Source organism: Salvia hispanica, chromosome 6 (assembly GCF_023119035.1).
Source record: "Salvia hispanica cultivar TCC Black 2014 chromosome 6, UniMelb_Shisp_WGS_1.0, whole genome shotgun sequence".
Lineage (NCBI taxonomy): Eukaryota > Viridiplantae > Streptophyta > Magnoliopsida > Lamiales > Lamiaceae > Salvia > Salvia hispanica.
The window spans coordinates 27,382,836-27,403,362 of NC_062970.1; the positions used below are offsets into that span (position 1 = coordinate 27,382,836).

The window sequence follows — 20,527 nt, forward strand, 5'->3', positions numbered from 1 at the left end:
GGTGGAGAAAACCTAATGCATTACTGTTTTCATATTTTTTGTTGCTAGTGATCTTCCATATTTTCAAATTTTCCATATATAGTCTATGTAATTGAAGAGTGATTTAACTTTACAAATATAACAAAAGGGTAATTATGTGAAGAAATAATAGTTAATAAGAAAACCGGTTTAAATAAAAACCGGTTTAAAAAGAAGGGGCATTTTGTATGTACAATTTTTGTTAATTTATCTTTACTCTTTTAAGAATTTTGTAATAAATGGTCTTTTAATTTTTTTCTCATTTTAAATGGGATCAATAATAGTTTCTTATCTACTTTTGTATTAACTCAAACCCTAAAGTAATTGGCTAGAGAGAAAATATTTCACCTACTGAGCTACACTTCATCGTTAAATAAATGGTCTTTGTACTCCTCCTTCTGTCAAATATATTTGTTAAATTGTGTTTATTATGGCAATGGCAAATCTACTCTCATGGCGTGGTGCACTGTTCACAAAGTTTGATATGAAATCTTCGTTGTCAATATTCTACATTATTATTACTTGGAATGTTTGGAATATCAGGAATAAGGTTGTTTTCCAAGGCTCAACCCGATATGGGAGTTTGAGAAAAAAAATGTTGTTTTGGCGCCTCAGCATGTGGACTCGGGGTTGGTGCCACGGTTTTCCCTTCTTGCCCAGACAAATTCTTGATAATTTGGAGGAAGTCAGAAAGTGGGCAGGTTCTTGTCAATCTGAGGCTAGGTGGTAAGCTTTTCGTGGCCTTCTTGACTGTGGTTTTATGGCTCCTTTTGTTTATCGTAGTTTTCTTTTCTAGCTTTGATTGAGGATTTGAGGTGGAGTTTGTTCCAAGCTCCTTTTCTTGCTGTTTTGGTGTTGTTTTGTTTGTATTTATACTTCACAGCTCGCTTTTCTTGACTTGAGCATTTTTGAATAAAAAAAAATATGTTTATTATGAACATCAAATTGTTAAATCACACATTACATATTAACTTTTGTAAGAGGACCCTATTATAATAAGTGTATGTATACAACATATTACTAAATTTCAATAATATTAAATATATTATGAATTCTTAATTAGAAATTATTAGTTATGAATGTGATTTAATTAAGGTCGATACACTCATGCACTAGAGTGTATCTTCCCTCTAATAATTGGAGGAAAGTACAGACTATACTATGTCATTTTCCCTTCTAGAAATACTTATTTAATAGTATATAAAAATATTTGAGTATTCAGGTGAGATACTAGAGGATCTTTGCTTATAATAGTGCTCAAAACATAGTATTATCGAACTCCAACGCGTGGAAAGGCGCCAGCAATTGTTGTTCTCTAATTCGCAAACCTTAAAAGTTTGGTGCCCCAATAATATAAAACTATGCTTTTCTCCCCAACTTCCATTTTTAACTCTTACTAAATCTTGCTTTAATTTTTAAAGAACACACAAATGAAAAGTTAATCATATGGTGTCCAATCAAATGCATCATCGTTACGGACGTGGAATCACTAGACATAGCATGTTATAAGTGACCAATTGCAAATAGTCATCAAAATAAGGTGCACTTATAAATAACTAATTAATGGGTAGTGATCATTTCCAAATATAAACTAATTCACTAAATATAGACAAGACCCTTATAGACAATTAGATTTGGTTCCTCAATTAAAAAGGACTTTTTTTGCTAGAGGTGTCTAAAACTAAAAGGCCATCGGGTTTACTTTAATATTGAATGCTAAGTATGCATCAATATTGCTCTAATTTAGTTTAGTTTGATCTAGGCTAACATTATTGTTTTTGTTATTTTGTTTGATTTTAATGCATCAAAATTATAATTAACGTTGTTAATTTTACAAATAACATAAATATCAATTTTGATTTATACATAACTTTAAATAACTGAATAAAATATATTAAATTGTGACTATTATTTGTAAAATCAATAACTACTTATAAAAGGGTACAATTGTACATTAAAATTAAGCTAGTTATGGAACAAAAGTGTCAATACGTATAATGCGTGAAAAAACTAGTAATATTATGAGTGATGGATACTGATATTATGCTTGTCCTATAAAAAAAACTTATCTTTTAAGAAAAGAAAGACATTGAGAACTAATTACTAGCGTTTTGTAAATTTTTAAAAATAACCATAAAATTGAGAACTAATTACTAGCGTTTTGTAAATTTTTAAAAATAACCATAAAATAGGACGTAAAAAAAGCTTTCCTAAGTTGAGAACTAAATATCTTAATCTTTTGCTTTTCAGGACGCTTCTATTTGTGTCCTCTAATTTTAGTTGGTACACTAACAAATTAGCATCCTTAATTGCATTAAAACGTGTCCTTATTCGAATTTTTTTGTTATAGTGATGCATAATACTAATATATTGATGGTCAGTATATTAGTATGTTGGTTGGTATAGAAAAACCGTTATGACGTATATTGATATTGTTTGCGAAAAAATTGATATTATAAAGTATGAGAGAGATAAAAAAGAAAAAAAGTTATTAGAGTATTGTTTAATAGAGAATATAACTCACCTCATTAAAGAGAAAGAAATTATCAAAAATAGAATTTGACTATTTTGATGGACAGAAAAATGGAAAAAATGTCTATTTCTATGGGACAGTGGGAATGTCAAATTTCATAATCTAAACATATGTTAATAAAATAAAAGAGAAAGAGAAGAGAATAAATAGATAAAATATGAGAAATAATAAGAAAAGATGGATAAAATGATGAGAGGAAAAAAAGTGGATAAATAGTAGATATAAGTTGTAAATAAGTAGGAGCATAAGAGTAATAATTTGAGGTAAACTTTTCATTGTTGAATGAGACTATTTTTCGTGCCTGAAGGGAATAATATAATTTTTATGAAAAAATAACATACGAGAGATATGTGAAATTCAAATGTTTTAACTTTTTGTTGGGAGAATGAAAATGGTCAACTTAACTGCTATCTGTACTTTCCAATTTCACCTTCAAATTGATATATTAGTAACTGAGGACTGATATTCCGGAGGAATAAATCTAGATCATCTATTTTCCTTAACTGAATTAATTAACCAAAAAGTTTTCATGACTATAAAATGACAAATGGGATATTTAATCTTCACTATTGATTTATTGTTCTAAGAGATCAGATTTGTTGTTTAGTTATACCCGAGGAATTTTTTTTTCCATATTACATTATTTCGGTCAAATTAGTGAGCAGACTTGTTCGAGCGAATGAACCATGAATCAATAATTACGGATCGAACTTTTAAAGCATTCGTTAGACCAATAGAACATTGTCCTGTCAATTTGGATCGACAGTGAAGCTTCTTGGGTGGTTAGTAATGAAGCTTGACGAGTGTCACACTCCAAAAAGCATTTGATGCATACAAATTAGATTATATATGTGACGATTGCGGTGGAGAAATCCTAGAATTTGATTGGTATTTATGCACCACTTAGATGTCGAATAATGTAACATGAAAATTTAAAAGTTGTACCAAACTTTTCATGACTCATCATGACTCTTAGTACCTCTATAAATACCGTTGAGTTGGCTGTCCATATTTGCACAACAAAGAGAGCATCTGCCTCCACCTACCCAAAATAGACAGTTTACATTATGGCTTACAAAATTAATAATACTATGATTGTTGTAGTTGTAGCAATAATAATGGTGTATCTGGTATTGGCTCCAAAATCAGTGGAGTGTGCAATTGGGATAGATCTCAATCCTTGTACGCTTCCGGAATGCATAGCTGCATGCAAGAAAGTTTTGCAGGGAAAGTTTGCTAGCGCAACATGTGCAACCGGTCCGAAAGGAAAGTACTGCATTTGCCTTGGCTAGCCCATCTGCAACCAACTGCGCAGTCACTGTGGACAGACCAGCCTCTCTGTGACTCTAAAAGAGATGTTTTCTTTTCTATATAAATACTAAATAGTGTGTGTGTGTGTTTATGATGTGTGTGAGGTGTTGAGTCTTGTTAAAAAACTATTCTAATAATGTTGTAGCTCATCAAGTACTACTATAGTGTAACGAGTTTTAACTAAATCAAGTTTCCTACTCAATTAATGTTATACACCGGATTTTGATGAACAAAATAATATCAACCGGCAATATGTAAATATGATTATATAAGTGCGACAGACGGAGCTTAATCAAGCCAAAGTGCTCAAGTGGGTGTGGAAATTAAGAAAATTTATAGACATAGGAAAACATCTAAATAAATTTGGCCACGATGAATAAGGAAGACTACTCTGTCTCTGCCTAATATCGAAAGATGGATATTTCACTTTGAATAGTAAACCGCATATTAGCAACCATCTTCATGCAAGACTTGTTACTAAAAAGAGACACTGTTAGATTACATCAATTTAGAAGAGAAATAACGTAGTTAAATAATGTAGCAAGAAGACGGATTTATGTTAAGAGTAGATTGGAATGGAATTAGGAGACGTTAATGTTGTTTTTCGATATTAGAATGAAACAAGGGAAGTATTAAAATTAAGATATATACAGAAATGAAATGATTATTTTCGATATAAGAAAATAATTAATAAAATATAGTACTATATTAGTTCCTTCATCCTAATTTAATTAAATTGGTGTTTTATCAGTTAAATGTAGAAAAATGGATTGAAAATTTTAGCATGATTCAAGACGTCGGTAACCTTATTTTCAAGCTATATGATGAAAAAAATTCATTAAACTGAATTAGTAAATACTCTCTATCCCACTGAAGATGACTCATTTTTCGTTTTGGTTTGTCACAATCAAGATGACCTATTACTACAAAAAATGGAAGCACAATTATCTCAACTGTTCCCTCTCTCGTACTTTATTCTTTACACTTACCATACAAAATAAAGTTGTATAAAATTCAATGCCACTCAAAAAAGAGGTCATCTTTCCTTAGGACGGAATGAGTGATTAATTTGATGAAGAGTCTACATATTATACATTATAAAATAAATTGTGATCACTAAAAGTCTCTTGGCCTTCTTCTAGAAATAAAACAAAATTCACAATCTAGAGAAGAAGGGGACTATCTATCGTGCACGATTGTAGTGTCTAGCCTTTATCTTAATCTTAAGATTACGAATCACATTGGTGTGATATAACATTGAACAGGACCAACAGTGATATAATTAGTCCTTCTTGCCGATTACCAAGATAAGAGATCTATGTGATTATTATTTCTTATTCATGTACTTCCTACGTACCATATTACTCGGACTTTTTATTTTAGGTCATTAATTTGAGATTGATTTTTTAGTGTAATTAAATTAGCACTTTAAGTGTAACGAGAGATCACTTAATAATTAATACTTAATTACTCTAGTATATTAATTAAATATCCAAATTTTTACTTAAAATATAAATAATGTAAGTAGTTTGGAACGAATCGAAATAGAAAAGTGCGAGTAATATGGATTATTAAATAGTATAAATTTTAATACACAAGTGATAAAGTAAAAAAAAAATGAAAAAGTAATAAAAATATTGTCAGTGGATTATGGAGAGTGGGGCTATATTATTAATTAGTTAAAAAATTTCTTTTATTCCCATTAATTAATATACTATTTTTCATATAACTCAACTTAATCGACTTGTATTTCCTTTTAGAGGTATCAAACCAAAATAAATCATTCCTTATTTTCAAAAAATCAACTATAGTTTGATAAGCCATTTCTGAAATTAATCGAAATAAATTAACCGAAGTATTGAGTATTTGAATTGTACACAACGCATAATTTTGGTACATTCCTTTTTCAAGCAATTAGTTACTCAACAAGAAGGCGGCATAAAATTTCAAAAATTGAACTCATTTTGCAATCAAAATTCCCAATTTGTGCATCGCAAACTGTCTCTTCTCTTTACTCTGTGACAATCTGCTCCCAAATTCAGTCGGGTTTTAGGGTTTTTGTGAAATCTTGAGGGCTTCCAAATCCAATCCATGGCTAAAAAAAAGGGACGAGTAGATTCCGATGGGAGCAAGAAGAAAGACAGAGACGCTGGCAAAGAAGAAGATGGTGAAAAAGAAAAGTCTGAGGCGAAAGAAGAGGATGCGAAAGAGGGGAATGAAAGTTTGAAAAAGGGATCAAGAAAACGTAACAAAAATGAGGCTAAAGTGGTGTTACCGCTGTGGAAAAGTGACAGGCCGATAAGGGAGAGGAAAACAGTGGAAAGATTTATGATGGGGGGCACTCCAAGGGCCTCGCCCAGCAACACATTGTCAATTGAAAAGGTACCCTTTGTTTTTTTTCTGTAGATATGTAATGAACTGATGTACTGATAATGGAATCTTTGGATGATTTTGATCTGGATGCATGTGAGTTTGTCTGATGTGGGGTTGAAGATTGAAGGGCGTTTAAATCAAGATTATGTATTGTGATTTTTGTTTTCACTGTTGATAGATTGTGACTGGAGTGTTTCTTGGTAATTGGATGAATAATCATGTTTCATTTGGGATTGCCTTCCTTGTAAACTTTTGCTGTTATAACATGGAAAATTCCATTTTTCGAACTTTGTTTTATCAAAGAATGGACCCCTTAAGTATGATTCTCTTCCTTCTTATGATTTTGTGTAACAAAAAGGATCAATGGTGGTGCATTGCATCTTGGGCTCTATTGAAATTCTGACTAATGGCTGTTGATTATGGTGATAGGGCAAAGGGATGAAACTTAAAGACATTCCTAATGGTATGATTACTCTTTTTGGTGTCTTTATTTTTTGCTTCAATTTGTTGGTATGTGTTTGTTGGTGCTGATTGCTGAATACTTCTACAAGGAGGATTGTGGATTTCTATCAATTATTCAAGTCATACTCTGATATTTTTTTGTCATTGGATCAGAGAATTTTTCTTAAGTATCACCATAGCTTGAGAGAGCTGCTAATACATAGTATAAGCGATTTCTACTGTAGTTCAAATTTTCTTCTGGCTCATAGCTTAAGCTGAATACAGTTATGAAACATCACTGCTGAGATTCCTGTTCTGAGAAAATGAGCCCTCGTTGCAGTGGCATTCAATTTGTCTAAGGCGAAACCTGATGAGACCCTACAGCTGCTCCACAATGTTCTTTTTGGCAAGAAATCTAAGGTCTCTTTCAACCTAAACTTTTCAAATGAACATTTTTATGTTAGATTCTAAGCATTTTTATGTATCTTTTATCCTGGTGCTTCTGTTTTATATATTTTCCAGGTGCACACACTCAAGAAAAACATAGGCCTCTTTTCTGGTTTTGTATGGGCTGAGAATGAGGTAATTTTCTTTTAATCTTTTTTTTATGAGTTTGGGGAGTCAACACTCATGGGTATGTCTACCTGTTAATTGCAACTAATTAATATTGCTGTTGTTTTCAATGTTCAACAGGAAAAGCAAAGGACAAAAGTCAAGGAGAAATTTGAGAAATGTGTTAAAGAGAAGTTGCTGGCTTTCTGTGATATTCTCAATATCCCTGTCACCAAATCGACCACAAAGAAGGTAACATCTTACAGTATCAAGGTATGGAATTTCTAAAATTTCCTTGTCTAATTGCAGACTCTGTTATTTAGGAACTTATAATAAAGTTGTTGGACTTCTTGGAATCTCCACATGCTGCAACAGATAGCTTGCCTGCTGACATGGAGAAGGTAAATCAGTCGTAGTTTGGTCCTGTATGTTGTTTCAATGTTAAACTAGCATTATTTTAAGCCATTTTTTACCTGATCGCACATCATCAAAAGGGTAAGAAGCGGAAGAGTACGGAATCAACAAGCAAAAGTCCTACTTCTTCTAATGCGACTGCTGGAAAATCGAAACAGGTGGAGCTTTTCTTTATAATGCATTTTTTAATGTTATTTTCTGTGGACTGTGGGTTGAGATTGGTGTTAAAAAAAATGGTGATGTGCGATACTTGAGACTTAGAATTGTCGTATCCTGAGGTTTTTTTACTATTGCTTGCTATGTATGTAATCATTTGTAATTTTTGATTACCCTGTATCCTTCTGCATATACCTCATTGTGCTGTTGTTCATTGATCTATCTGACATGTAGAAACAAAAGTTGAGTTCTCAATCTGGGAAGAAGTCAAAGCCTTCTATTGAAGAAGAAGAAGAAGACAATGATGGAGAAGGCAAATCTTTTCAAATTGACAATGATCATGATGATGACAGCACAGTTGGCGAAGGAGAAAGTGAAGAGGAGCATCGCTCAAAAGAAGCAACAGATGATGATGATGATGACAGCACAGTTGGTGAAGGAGAAAGTGAAGATGAACATCACTCAGAAGAAGGAACAGATGATGAGGACAGCAGAGCTGCTGAGGGAGAAAGTGAAGAGGAGCATCACTCAGAAGAAGCAACAGATGATGATGATGATGACAGCACAGTTGGTGAAGGAGAAAGTGAAGATGAACATCACTCAGAAGAAGGAACAGATGATGAGGACAACACAGTTGGTGAGGGAGAAAGTGAAGAGGAGCATCACTCAGAAGAAGCAAAAGATAATGATGATGATGACAGCACATCTGGTGAAGGAGAAACTGAAGATGAGCATCACTCAGAAGAAGGAACAGATGATGATGAAGATGAGCCTGGTAAACATATGGATGTTGAACAAAGTTCCTCAAAGAAAAGTGGTAAGAAAGATAATGGTGAGTCTGAGTTGAAGTCTAATAAGTCTGTTGGTAAAGGAAGCAATGTAACAGCATCAAAAACTGGTAAATCTACTCAAAAGGGTAAAGTTACGACTCGTTCGAGCAAGAAGAAAAAGGAGGAAGACAATGTGAGTTTCAAGATTTTGTATTGTGAACTGCACAAGATTTTTGTTCTCACTCTTGATAGTTTGTTACTGGATTATATTCTATACTGTGTGATTGGATAGAAGTGTTTCTTTTGTTGGTAATTGGTTGAATAGTCATGTCTCATTTGGGATTGGCCTCCTTGTAAACTTTTACTGTTATTACATGGAAAATTCCATTTTCGAACTTCTTTTTTTATCAAAGAATGGACTCCCTTAAGTATGACTCTCTTCCTTCTTAATGATTTAGTGTAACACAAAGAATCAATGGTGGTGCATTGCATCTCGTGCTCTATTGAAATTCTGACCAATGGCTGTTGATTATGGTGACAGGGTAAAGGGATGCAACTTAAAGACATTCCAAACGGTATGATTATTCTTTTTGGTTTCTGTTTGGCGTCTTTATTTTGTCTTTATTGTGGATTTCTATCAATTATTCAAGTCTTACTCCGATCCGATATTTAAGCATTTACATAATAGAGAAGCTTGTAATCACAGCTAAGAGTTGGACATCATTATGCTGAAATATATGTTTTATCATTGGATCAGAGGATTTTTCAAGTACTCCCCATAGCTTGTGAAAGCTGCTAATACATAGAAGTATAAAGGATTTCTACTGTAGTTCAAATTTGCTTCTGGCCCGTAGCTTAGGCTGAATACAGTTATGATACATGAGATTCCTGTTCTGAGAAAATGAGCCCTCGTTGCAGTGGCATTCAAGTTGTCTAAGACGAAACCTGATGAGACCCTACAGCTGCTCCACAACGTCCTTTTTGGCAAGAAATCTAAGGTCTCTTTCAGCCTAAATTTTTCAAATGAGCATTTTTTATGTTTGATTCTAAGCATTTTTTACGTACTCCTGTTTTATACAATATCCAGGTGCACACACTCAAGAAAAACATAGGCCTCTTTTCTGGTTTTGTATGGGCTAAGAATGAGGTAACCTTCTTAAATCCTTTCTTTTTTTTTATGAGTTTGGTGAGTCAACACTCATGGGTATGTCTACGTTTAATTGCAACTAAAGCAAAGGACAAAAGTCAAGAAGAAATTTGAAAACTGTGTCAAAGAGAAGTTGCTCACTTTCTGTGGTATCCTCAATATCCCTGTCACCAAAGCGCCTACAAAGAAGGTAACATCTTACAGTATCTTCTTATGGAATTTCTAGAATTTCCTTGTCTAATTGCAGACTCTATTATTTAGGAACTTATAACAAAGTTGTTGGATTTCTTGGAATCTCCATATGCTACAACAGATAGCTTGCTTGCTGACATGGAGAAGGTAAATCAGTCGTAGTTTGGTCCTGTATGTTGTATCGATGTTACACTAGCATTATTTTTACCATTTTTTACCCAATCACACATCATCAAAAGGGTAAGAAGCGGAAGACCACGGAATCAACAAGCAAAAGTCCTACTTCTTCTAATGCGACTGCTGGAAAATCCAAACAGGTGGGGCTTTTCTGTATAGTGCATTTCTTCATGTTATTTTCTGTGCGGGTTGACATTGGTGTTAAATGAGATGGTGATGTGCGATACACGAGACTTAGAATTGTCGAATCATGAGGTTTTTTGACTCTTTCGATTGCCATGTATCCTTCTGCATATACCTCATTGTGCTGTTGTTCATTGCTCTATCTGACATGTAGAAACAAAAGTTGAGTTCTCAATCTGGGAAGAAGTCAAAGCCTTCTATAGAAGAAGAACACAATGATGATGACAGCACAGTTGGTGAAGGAGAAAGTGAAGACAAGCATCAGTCAGAAGAAGCAACAGATGATGATGACGACAGCACAGGTGGTGAAGGAGAAAGTGAAGATGAGCATCACTCAGAAGAAGGAACAGATGATGATGAAGATGAGCCTGCTAAACATATGGATGTTGAGAAAAGTTCCTCAAGGAAAAATGGTAAGAAAGATAATGGGAAGACTGAGTTGAAGTGTAACAAGTCCGTTGGTAAAGGAAGCAATGTAACAGCATCAAAAACGGGTAGATCTTCTAAAAACCCTTCCGGTTCAACATCACAGAAACAATCTGAAGCTGAATCAAGGGGTAAAGTTATGACCCGTTCGAGCAAGAAGAAAAAGGAGGAAGACAATGATGTCCCTACAAAGGGTGCGTCTGCCAGCAAGAAAAAGTCGAGCAAATCTTCAAAAAAAAGAACAAGGTAAATCTTTGTTTCTTCTTTACTTAACTTTTCGTTTACTTCATATCTAGTGTTTCGAATATAGAAGGGAAAGGGGAAGATTCAATAGCAGCTAAAAAACAGCCTAGCAGAGTAGAAATGCATGCTGCAGCTACGAATATACTGAACGAAGTAGATTTTGATGTAGTAAGTACTAAGTCATATCATTGCAAGTTGCTTATGTTTGATTCTTATTTAAAATTTCCGTGTTTTGTTACAATGCAGGTAAAAGTAGCTGACGTCTTTCGACAACTTGGTATGGCTAATCCCTATTTGGTCATTTGTTACTGAAAGAAGTACTTAGTTTTTTTTTTCACTCTTAGTTCTTGTTGGCTACAATCAGCTAAGCACTTTGGAGTAGATCTGAGGCAAAGGATAGAAGAAGTGAAAGAAATAATTGCTGAAGTAATGGAAAGCATATTGAAAAACATGTCAGACGATTCTGGGGATGAAGCACGAAAAGATGATGGAGACGACAAACGATGAGCTTGAATCATTTTGTGTACATTTTGTTACGTACATTTTGTTACGTAAATAGTTTTGTAAAATTAGTTTGAGAAATTTTAGAGAAGCTGTACAGAAATTTCGAAGGACTATGCAATAAATTTGTAGATATGATAGTTTTTAACTTTTTTTTTGGGCTCCTTAACCTCGTCTCCATCTACTACATACTTGGAATATTATCAATTTCATTTGTTCTCACGCCATACTTTGTTAGTCATTTGAAAGGTTAAAGTTTGCTTTTTTACATGTTTATAGGTTAGATTATTTTTTATATTTAATTCTATCGAGTCGTATAGTAATCTACCATTGGGAGAATAGCAACTTAAAAACTACGAACAGGACACATCTGGTTGATTTAACTGATTATTAATTTACTGTTGGCCAAGTTGGTGATCATAGGAAATTTAACAATAGCAAAATTTATGATTTTTATGACCTAAGTTATGAAAAATCAAAATTTAATAGTAAACTACGAAGTTCAAACACATCTGTTTGGTTTAACTTGGTCATAAAAATCATAAATTTGGTCATGGTTCGTGGTATTAGTAATTTACTATTGGGATAATAGAAACTTAAAAGCTGAAGGTCGAAAACATCTAATTAATTTAATTATAGAAAAATCAAAATGATCATAGTTTGTGATATTAGCAGCCAATTTATTCATAATTTAAGAAACAATTTTGCTAAGTTAAGAAGTCCATTAGTTAGATAAAAACTATAATTCAGGTAATAAATCTATGAATTAATATCACATTAAGAATAATAATACTCCATCTAAGACTTCGATAGTAATTCAACTATTCACTAACAAGAAATTTAAAATAATTACTACATGACTATTTTTTAATCTAATTTACACAGTGGTCAGTGAGATACAAACTCCCATTTCCGCCGCCATCCACTCGCATCTTCTTCACCCCAAAACCCCTACGCCGCCGCCGTGGTAGGAAGGGAGAACGCCGCCGTCTGCACTGCTTCGAAATTTCACGAACTTAGCGTAATCCCTAACTCCGATTTCTTTGCTTATTTTGAATTAAGATTTCGTCGCTCGATTGACTCTTCTTAGCTAGAAGCCTCGATCCATATCACAAGAGCAATCTATTTTTCGAGTTTGTATTTTTGTTATGTTAACCGCCCGATCATTGATTCATAATGTGACTTAGCCCTAGTTTGTTTTGACAATCAAATTTCTCTTCTCGATATTAGGGTTATTCAATTAGAAAATGTTTTAGATGAATTGGCAGAGATTTTTATCAATTTGTATGGAATTTTAGGCTTCGTACGGGTTATAAATTTAGAGGGTTGAAAAAAAGGAGGCTGTAATTATATACGGTTTTGTTTATTTTGAGCCTAATTTGAAGTGAGTTGAGCCACATTGTCAGTTTTTTTTTCTCGTTGCTGTTGAACCTGTTGTTATCTTGTTTAATTGCTTATACTGTTAATTGGATGTTTGTCTTGTGGGAATCATACCTTAATTATGGGTATATACATTTCGTTGATTTTCCGATTTCTTAATTACTGAGGAATCGCTTGAACTGAGTCACTGATTATAACATTTTTTGCAGATAGGGTGCTGATATAGTTTGAACATAAATATGCCTCTTTATGACTGCATGCTTTTGTTAAAACCCACTGTACCAAAGGAAGCCCTCTTTGATTTGATTGCGCGGGTGGGAAAGCATGTTTACAGAAGAAATGGAGTGGTGACTGATTTGAAATCTTTAGGAACTGTTCAATTGGGTTATGGAATCAGAAAACTGGATGGGCGATATTATCAGGTAGATTCTGCTCACCTTCGGCATGGTTTCATAAAAAATGGGTAAGATGTAAAAAATCAATTTTGTTTAATAGGTACTATTCAGTTCGGACTAGAATTTCCATCTGAAAGTGGACATATCAACCGAAGCCTGTCTGCCATGTTTGACGTGTATCATTTCATCAACTTGAACTTGTCGTTTGTGAACTAAAAATAAAAATCGCAAGTTTGTAAAAACATTGATAATATCAAAAGCTTACATTGCATTTATAGATAATTGAATGTTCATGAACTTTTAGTTTTTAGCCCTAATTATTTCAGGGTTTGCGGTTTTGACTTAATAAAATTAGTTCTGATGTGTTGGATTTGGTAGAATTCTGCATTATTTACTTAAGTTATATACTCAATTGTTGAAAGTTGCCTGCTTTACTCAACATTGTATAGTGCTGAGATTGGCTAATGTTCTTCCTGCATTCTTTTCCTTACATGACGCTGTCGAACTACCATGCTTGCTCTGGAAGTAACAGATAACATCTTACTCGAGCCTGGGTTATATGAGACTTGTCAAGACATGTCTTCTTTAGTTGCTATTACTTTGAATCTAATCATCTGTTAGATCTTTTATTGATTTGGGGAAAACAGCGTTTCTACGCCTATCAATCACTATGGAATTAAGATGTGGGTACATACTTGTTTTCCAGATCTTAATTTCTTTTCTATCTGCCCCAGTAAACATTTTTCAATAGCCAATTTTTTATATTGTGTACTCCATCATATACTGCATATATATGATTCATCGATCTTTTCAGTGAAAATACTACTTGTTGACAGAAAAGACAAATATTCAGACAGAATCAATTGTTATATGATGCAGGGCCAACTGCTACAGATGACTATGATGACACCACCTAGCATAAACTCTGAGTTATACTATCTGAACAAGGAAGACCGGTTGCTCCGTTGGTTACTGATCAAACACCGTGACTTTAAATTCAAAGGGGGCTCAACGGGTGAACTTGATATCGCAACTGAGCTTAGAGATCTCAAGAGTGTTTTGAACGATGGCAACATGAATATTGAAGAGGATGATGATGATGACGACGATGATGATGACGAGGTGCAATCCGAATCAGGAGAAAGCATGAATTAGAGATGGTTACTTCTTGATGGTCTTCTCTTTTTGGTGTGGTTTCATTTAGCAAGACCAGCTGAAACTCTAGCGTGATAAAATGAAATGTGCAATCGTATTTTATGGGATAAATTGCCAATCTATATACTTGTCTGGATATAGCTGTTGCTGCAATTTGTGCTTCTGTATGAAAGGGAGATGTGGAAAGTGATTGGTAGGGATTTTGCTATGTCTAAGTAACTGACATTTTCATTTCAATATTTAGAATATATTTTTCAGATGGAAAAGCAGTTCATTTCATAATAGTAGTATTACATTTCCGACATAGGAATTATTATACATATTAATATAGATGGAATGCTAATTTTGGCGATTGTATAAAGCAGCAATCCCCTGGATATCATCTTGATCCAAAGTCTTAACCGCCCCTGCTCCAATAGTCGCGTGCATGATTGCTGTCTCGTGTGAGCTATGCCCCAAACCAAGAAGGTGGCCGATTTCATGTGCAGCAACAGTTTCCAAATGGAAAGCATTGGCATTTTGGGCGATGGACCACTGCTCGTCGGCATCATAATGGAACCTGCCATCGGTTGGTGCAAACGCGTGAGCTAGGGTTCCACCCGGGCCATCAAAAGGGGCACCGTCGCCATGGTTTCCCTGGTGAAACCCTATAACTATGTCAACGTTTTCACCACGCGAGAAGGAGAAATGTGTGGCACTTTCCCATTGTTGGAAGGCACGTGCCACAGGATCGACGGCAGCTGGGGGAAAGTTGGGTGATAGGCGGTAAGTGAGATGGGTTTTAGTTGGTGGCCACCTAGGGTTATTACGAAAGAAAGTGTAGTGAGAGACGGTGTGGATGCTACGACTCGTCCTGTTTCGGGGTTGCATGTAGTTGGTGTCGTTGACGATGTCGGCCACCCCGCAACGAGGGGCTGTCATTTTCGCGATTGTTTCGTCATCTAAGATCCCTGTGGGCTTGATGTCGTAATTCTTTTGGTAGGTTTTGACAGCGGATTCTAGGATGTCGTCGAAATCATCGTCGGTAGCATGGGTTTTGTTCAGATATTTCAGATATCCGAATTTCTCGAGGTAGGCTTTGAGCTCGTGGACCTCTTTGGTGTTGTTTCCCTTATGACAACCTTTTAGATTGTTGATGAAATCAAAAGGTGAGGATTTTTTGTGGTTTGGAGTTTTCGTCTTGGCATTGCCAATTGACAATAGTAGTAGGAAAATAAGGAAGAGAAATGGGATGAACTGAAAAGGCTAATACCCATGATTTTTATAAGAATGTTTGTTTGATGCATGTTTAAGCTTTTATTACAACTATTTATAGGCATGCGTTACAGTGGGCCCCACCTCACAGATCCATTCTCTCACACCATTTTGTTCAAACGCAGCACATATTTAGTCTCAATCAAAATCAGCTTTATTGAAATCAACTTAAAAACATTATTTCTAGAAATATTTGACAATGAAAATTATTTTTAACAATTAATCACTTAGATTAGCTTTATATATTACTACTAATATATTTTGTGGGAGAGAATGGATCGGTGAGGTGGGGCCCAGGGAGGTAGTGGTGTTTGAACACAATGAATTAGTGATGCGTTTCATTTGTTATCCTCGGCGTTTTATGCACAGCACTTGGTGCTCAAGTGCTGTGATTTGTATCACAACAGAGGATCTGCTTCCGTTACAGTGTGAGTGAATAGATATTCCACTTGTTAATTTCTAGGAAAAGGAATTTAGTTGTCGATTTTGTCTTTAATTGAATGACTTGACTATCTGTCTAACTTCTATATGCAAATATGATTTCTATTTATGAATATTCAACACAAAAAAGCAAATCTTAAGTTACAATACTAATTCATTTTCAGAGTTAACGCCATGATAAAGATGTCACACTCACAGACCGATCATCAACTGTGTTTACGAAAATTATAGTACTGTCATTAATTTCGACTAAGTTACCCATGGTTTAAAATTGAAAACAATTTACTATATTCAAAATGTGAGAATTGATCTGTAGAGTGTTTTATTGTGAGTGACAAGCTTTAGAGCATTGGTAATGGGGGACGATCCCGAAGCCATGATCGGCTTTGAGTCGACCCCCCATTGTGGAAAAGGGGTTTGTCATCGGCCCATCTCACCACACCCCAAAGGGCCGTCAACAGCCATGACCGATCTTCATGGGGCCATGATCGACTCATCATTGCGGCGATCGATAGGGTCGATGATCGGCCCTATCGAAATGATTTTTTTTTCAAATTATTTTTAAATCCTCTATAACCTTCATACCTAGGCCTGTCAAATTGGGTACCCGCGGATACCCAATCCGAAATTTTCGGGTACCCGATCCCGAAATTCTAAAGATCCAATACCCGATTCCTGACCCGAATTTGATTTCGGGTATACCCGGATACCCGACACGGGTATCCGGTCCCGATTGTGATTGTGATTTTGATTAAAAAAAATTTAACTACAAACTATTAGAATTTATTTAATATTTAGTTGGAATTTAATACAAAGTTAAAGTAATATTCAAGAGAAAAATTAAACACAAAATAAGCATTTCACAATTATTCGGGTATACATGATCGGGTATCGGATATCCCGATACTCGAAAATCCAAAATTCTCACTATGCGATCCTGATCCGAAATCCGAACGGGTTTCGGGTAACCAATTACCCGATTTTTTCGGATTTGGATATCGGGTATCCAATACCCGCTATCTATTTTGACAGGCCTATTCATACCCCATTATTTACATTCACTCTTTCATTCTCACTCTATACTTCTCTCTCTAGACAATGAATTCTGACAATTTTTAATTTCTTAATCTATTACATTTTAGTTTATCTAATAAAAGATACCCCTTCATCCGTTATTAGGAGTCCACCGGTTTATCATATTAGTGCGCCCATCATTAAAAGTCTCGGTTCACTTTTACTATAAATGGTAGGTACAAATCACTTTCCAGTAACTCATTCCACTCACATTCTATTATAAAATTAATATATAAAAATAATCTCACTTTCCACTATCTTTTCTCACTCACTTTCCTTTATATTTTTTTAAAACACATGGCGAACTCAAATAGGGCTCCTAATGGCGGACGAAGAGAGTATCATATTTTTTTAAGAAAAGTACTCTCTCACATCAGTATATAACACTACACCTAGAGAAAAATAGAGCAAGGCGTGCGTGACTTGCTTCCAGATTTTTATGCGGTGGTGGTCAACCATTCGCATGGGGAGGAGAATTTTGCTGCGGATTTTCTATCTCATCACGCTTATAGTTTTCCTAAAGGAGTTCATTCTTTAGAATCCCCTCCCATACGGCTTGGTATTTGGATGTTACACGATAAACTTGGTATTTCTTATGCTCGCTAATTTATCTTTGGTGTCACCAAAAAAATAAAATAAATTATTAAAGATATTTTTTATACAATTAAAGATGCTAATTTATGTTACTAAATATAACACCAACGCTTCAAAAATTGTCCTTATTGTTGGTGTCATAACTAAACTTAGAAGACATTTGTAAGCATCCTAACAAAATAAAAAAGTAAGTTAATTTATCTTTAATTTAGGCATGCTTTCTCTTGCATCATAAATTGTTTGTTATTTCTTAAAATTTTCTAATGCAAATAATTGCGTTTCAATTTTTTTTGTCCCTGAAAAATAATTTGTAGTGTAAAAATATTTTTTTCTCATTATTAATTAACATATAAAACGCCCTCTTAATATAATATACCATCATCTAGGTGTGATTTCTATTATGGAACGTATGAATTATATTATATAAAATCACCTCAAAGAGAGAATACTGCAAAAATGTTAATTCTAAACTTTTGCATGGGCTTTACCACGTCAACAGAAGTTAGAATTCCTCAATCCCCCTTCAATAACACTGGAAAATAGAAGTCGTTACCTACATATTTCTGTTCTAGGAAACGTATTTATCTAATTTATTTCGGTATCATATTTATTTAGATCATTACCAAAATTTATTTTATAACATGTCATTGTATAATTGAAAGGCTTAAAAATTCGAAAATTTATATTAAAAATTTCGATACAATTTTAAAAACGCTTCCAATGCAGCATTACCTTTTGATTTGCAGCACCTGCAACATCATCATTTTTTTGTTTAACTTTTCTAATGTTCTACCATTGTCTTAATTAAAACTACATCGTTATTTTTATTTTTTTTCCATGAAGGGGAACTACATCTTTAATTCTATTGAAATTATTTGTAAAAAATAACTGGACCACGGTTGTTTTTATTGGATTTTTCCATTTGCCGTAGAAGAGTATTGACTCCCATGAAGAACGGCGTCAATTGAGATACAAGATCAAGTAAAAAATTGAGTTATTTTAATTACTTAATTACAATAATTAATACTCTCTCCGTCCAATCTCAAGTGAGACATATTCATTTGTTTGGTACGTGCCAACCTAAGTGAGACAATTCTTTTTTTAACAATAATTAACTCACTCTTCTCTCCTATTTTATCCTCTCATATCTCCTAAGATATTCTCTTTCTTACTTTATTATCTCTTTCTCTTTTTTACTTTATCCTCTATTTATTACTTTGTTCTCTCTCTTACTTTATCCTTTTTTTACTGTAACAATTAATAATTTAATTCACTAAACACCACTATATAAAATTCTTGTGTCAAAATAGAAACGTCTAGATTAGATCGTGACAAAAGAAGTATTGTTTATTATCTGTCTCCTCTCTACTCAAAACCACACAACAATATTTATTTACAAAAAAAATTCTAAAGAGGAATTAAACAATTGGAATAACTCAAAATTTTATCCCAAGACTCAAGGTCTAGATTAGTTACTCGCTCTTCCCGCCATTAAATGTCCAATTTTTCCTTTTTCATCCATCCATCAATAAATATTCTATTTCTTTTTCATCATTTTCGGCAAGTTGGACCCGATATTGTACTAATTCACTTCACTCACATTTTATTATGATATCAATACTCTTTATATCCCATAGAAAATGTGTACTTTCCATTTCCGTTCGTCCTATAAAAATATAAGCATTTCTATTTATGGAAAGTTATCCCCAACTTATTACCCATATACATCAATAAATTTATAATTTAGAGGGAACATCTTTTTTAGTCCGAAATATTTCATAATACCTTTTGAGGTCCATCAACTATAAGTTAACATCAATTCTACTACTTTCTGGCTATTTCCAATATTTTCATGACAAAAGTACCCTTAAGGCCATGAAGGGCAATTCAATCTATTTACCCTCTCATTTCATTAAAGTATGATATTGACTTGTAGTATTTCTTTGCTTAGCTTGGTAATTTTTAGTTAAGTGGCAGATAGGTGGGGGATTTTACATAGTTTTTGTGTCTTTTGTTGTTGCTTGTTTATTGGTTTATAAATGACTTTTTGTTTGCTGCATCTTTAGCTTGAACATTTCTTTAATACTAAAAAAAACCAAAAAAAAAAAAAAAACAACACAGGGTTATTAATTTATCTTGGAAATCAGACCATAAGCGGAGACATAATAGCATCATATTAAAATATGATTAAGAAACGAGGTTTAATAGTAAATGTACCTAACTAAATGCATTTCCATCAAATCAATGTAAATTGATTAGGTGGTGCTTATAAGAAACAAAAAAAAAAAAAAGGAAATAATTGTGCATAAACACTCTAGATTCAGATATTCCAATTTTTAATGTATAAGTAACAAATTTAAAAAATAAAAGAAATTTTTTTGAATCAATGATTTTTCCTTGAAAAATAATTGAATATTGATACTCTCCATCCCATTGACAACGTTTGATAAAATGGATTTTAAGAAATATAATTGGAAAATAGGTGGAAAAAATTAGCAGAATGTATGTCCTATTTTAAAATATCTCTCCGTCCATCTTTTAAAGAGACTTTTTGACCTGACACATGTTTTAATAAATTGTTTGATTTTGTGAAGAAAAGTAAATAGAGAAAGTGAGCGGAACGTGAGATCCATTTAAAATATTAGTTTTACATTGAATTGTGAATGTAAAAAGTTGGTGAAATATGAGGTCCGTATACTAAAAGTGGAATAAAGTAAATAATTTTACAAATCGTGGACGTATGGGGTAATAAAATATGGGGTAATAAAATGTGTGTGAAAAAAGTTAGTGAAATGTG

At 33.7% G+C, this 20,527-nt stretch overlaps 3 protein-coding genes and 1 pseudogene across 10 annotated transcripts; 3 read left to right on the forward strand and 1 right to left on the reverse strand.

The window, feature by feature from the left end:
• The window catches only part of LOC125195046, a 31,587-nt pseudogene extending 29,295 nt beyond the window's left edge, over window positions 1–2,292 (forward strand).
• Window positions 2,293–5,786: 3,494 nt separating this feature from the next.
• On the forward strand, window positions 5,787–11,606 carry LOC125194083 (DEK domain-containing chromatin-associated protein 2-like). Of its 7 annotated transcripts, none has more exons than XM_048092102.1 (18): window positions 5,787–6,244; window positions 6,665–6,698; window positions 7,017–7,096; window positions 7,199–7,258; window positions 7,370–7,480; window positions 7,552–7,629; window positions 7,723–7,800; window positions 8,033–8,761; window positions 9,110–9,143; window positions 9,487–9,566; window positions 9,656–9,715; window positions 9,801–9,905; window positions 9,977–10,054; window positions 10,147–10,224; window positions 10,422–10,939; window positions 10,990–11,104; window positions 11,183–11,213; window positions 11,281–11,606. In XM_048092102.1, exons 1-18 carry the CDS (start codon window positions 5,954–5,956, stop codon window positions 11,316–11,318), a joined length of 2,598 nt encoding a protein of 865 aa, XP_047948059.1. In that variant the 5' UTR covers window positions 5,787–5,953; the 3' UTR covers window positions 11,319–11,606. The 7 variants fall into 7 exon arrangements, 6 of the variants coding, with proteins under 6 accessions (XP_047948059.1, XP_047948062.1, XP_047948058.1 ...); XR_007171703.1 differs by having other exon boundaries at window positions 5,788–6,244; window positions 11,004–11,104; window positions 11,301–11,403; XM_048092100.1 differs by having other exon boundaries at window positions 5,789–6,244; window positions 11,301–11,606.
• A 717-nt stretch (window positions 11,607–12,323) lies between these two features.
• On the forward strand, window positions 12,324–14,624 carry LOC125194084 (37S ribosomal protein MRP17, mitochondrial-like). Of its 2 annotated transcripts, none has more exons than XM_048092106.1 (3): window positions 12,324–12,458; window positions 13,027–13,239; window positions 14,092–14,624. In XM_048092106.1, exons 2-3 carry the CDS (start codon window positions 13,057–13,059, stop codon window positions 14,365–14,367), a joined length of 459 nt encoding a protein of 152 aa, XP_047948063.1. In that variant the 5' UTR covers window positions 12,324–12,458; window positions 13,027–13,056; the 3' UTR covers window positions 14,368–14,624. The 2 variants fall into 2 exon arrangements, with proteins under 2 accessions (XP_047948063.1, XP_047948064.1); XM_048092107.1 differs by having other exon boundaries at window positions 13,031–13,239.
• Window positions 14,625–14,665: 41 nt separating this feature from the next.
• On the reverse strand, window positions 14,666–16,324 carry LOC125195047 (metalloendoproteinase 3-MMP-like). The gene is made up of 2 exons (XM_048093251.1): window positions 16,259–16,324; window positions 14,666–15,603 (listed from the first exon to the last, which is right to left on the reverse strand). The coding sequence occupies exons 1-2, from the start codon at window positions 16,322–16,324 to the stop codon at window positions 14,707–14,709; spliced, it is 963 nt and encodes a 320-aa protein (XP_047949208.1). The 3' UTR covers window positions 14,666–14,706.
• Between the last annotated feature and the right edge of the window lie 4,203 nt (window positions 16,325–20,527).

Excerpts from the sequence above, each read along its gene's own strand:
- LOC125194083 (XM_048092100.1), top strand. The coding sequence starts at position 5,954 with ATGGCTAAAAAAAAGGGACGAGTAGATTCCGATGGGAGCAAGAAGAAA. Across the intron at positions 6,699-7,016 it reads ACTTAAAGACATTCCTAATG|TGGCATTCAATTTGTCTAAG; the intron begins GTATGATTACTC and ends CCCTCGTTGCAG. Across the intron at positions 7,259-7,369 it reads TTGTATGGGCTGAGAATGAG|GAAAAGCAAAGGACAAAAGT; the intron begins GTAATTTTCTTT and ends AATGTTCAACAG.
- LOC125194084 (XM_048092106.1), top strand. The coding sequence starts at position 13,057 with ATGCCTCTTTATGACTGCATGCTTTTGTTAAAACCCACTGTACCAAAG. Across the intron at positions 13,240-14,091 it reads TGGATGGGCGATATTATCAG|GGCCAACTGCTACAGATGAC; the intron begins GTAGATTCTGCT and ends TATATGATGCAG.
- LOC125195047 (XM_048093251.1), bottom strand. The coding sequence starts at position 16,324 with ATGGGTAACTTAGTCGAAATTAATGACAGTACTATAATTTTCGTAAAC. Across the intron at positions 15,604-16,258 it reads ACACAGTTGATGATCGGTCT|TTCATCCCATTTCTCTTCCT; the intron begins GTGAGTGTGACA and ends TAGCCTTTTCAG.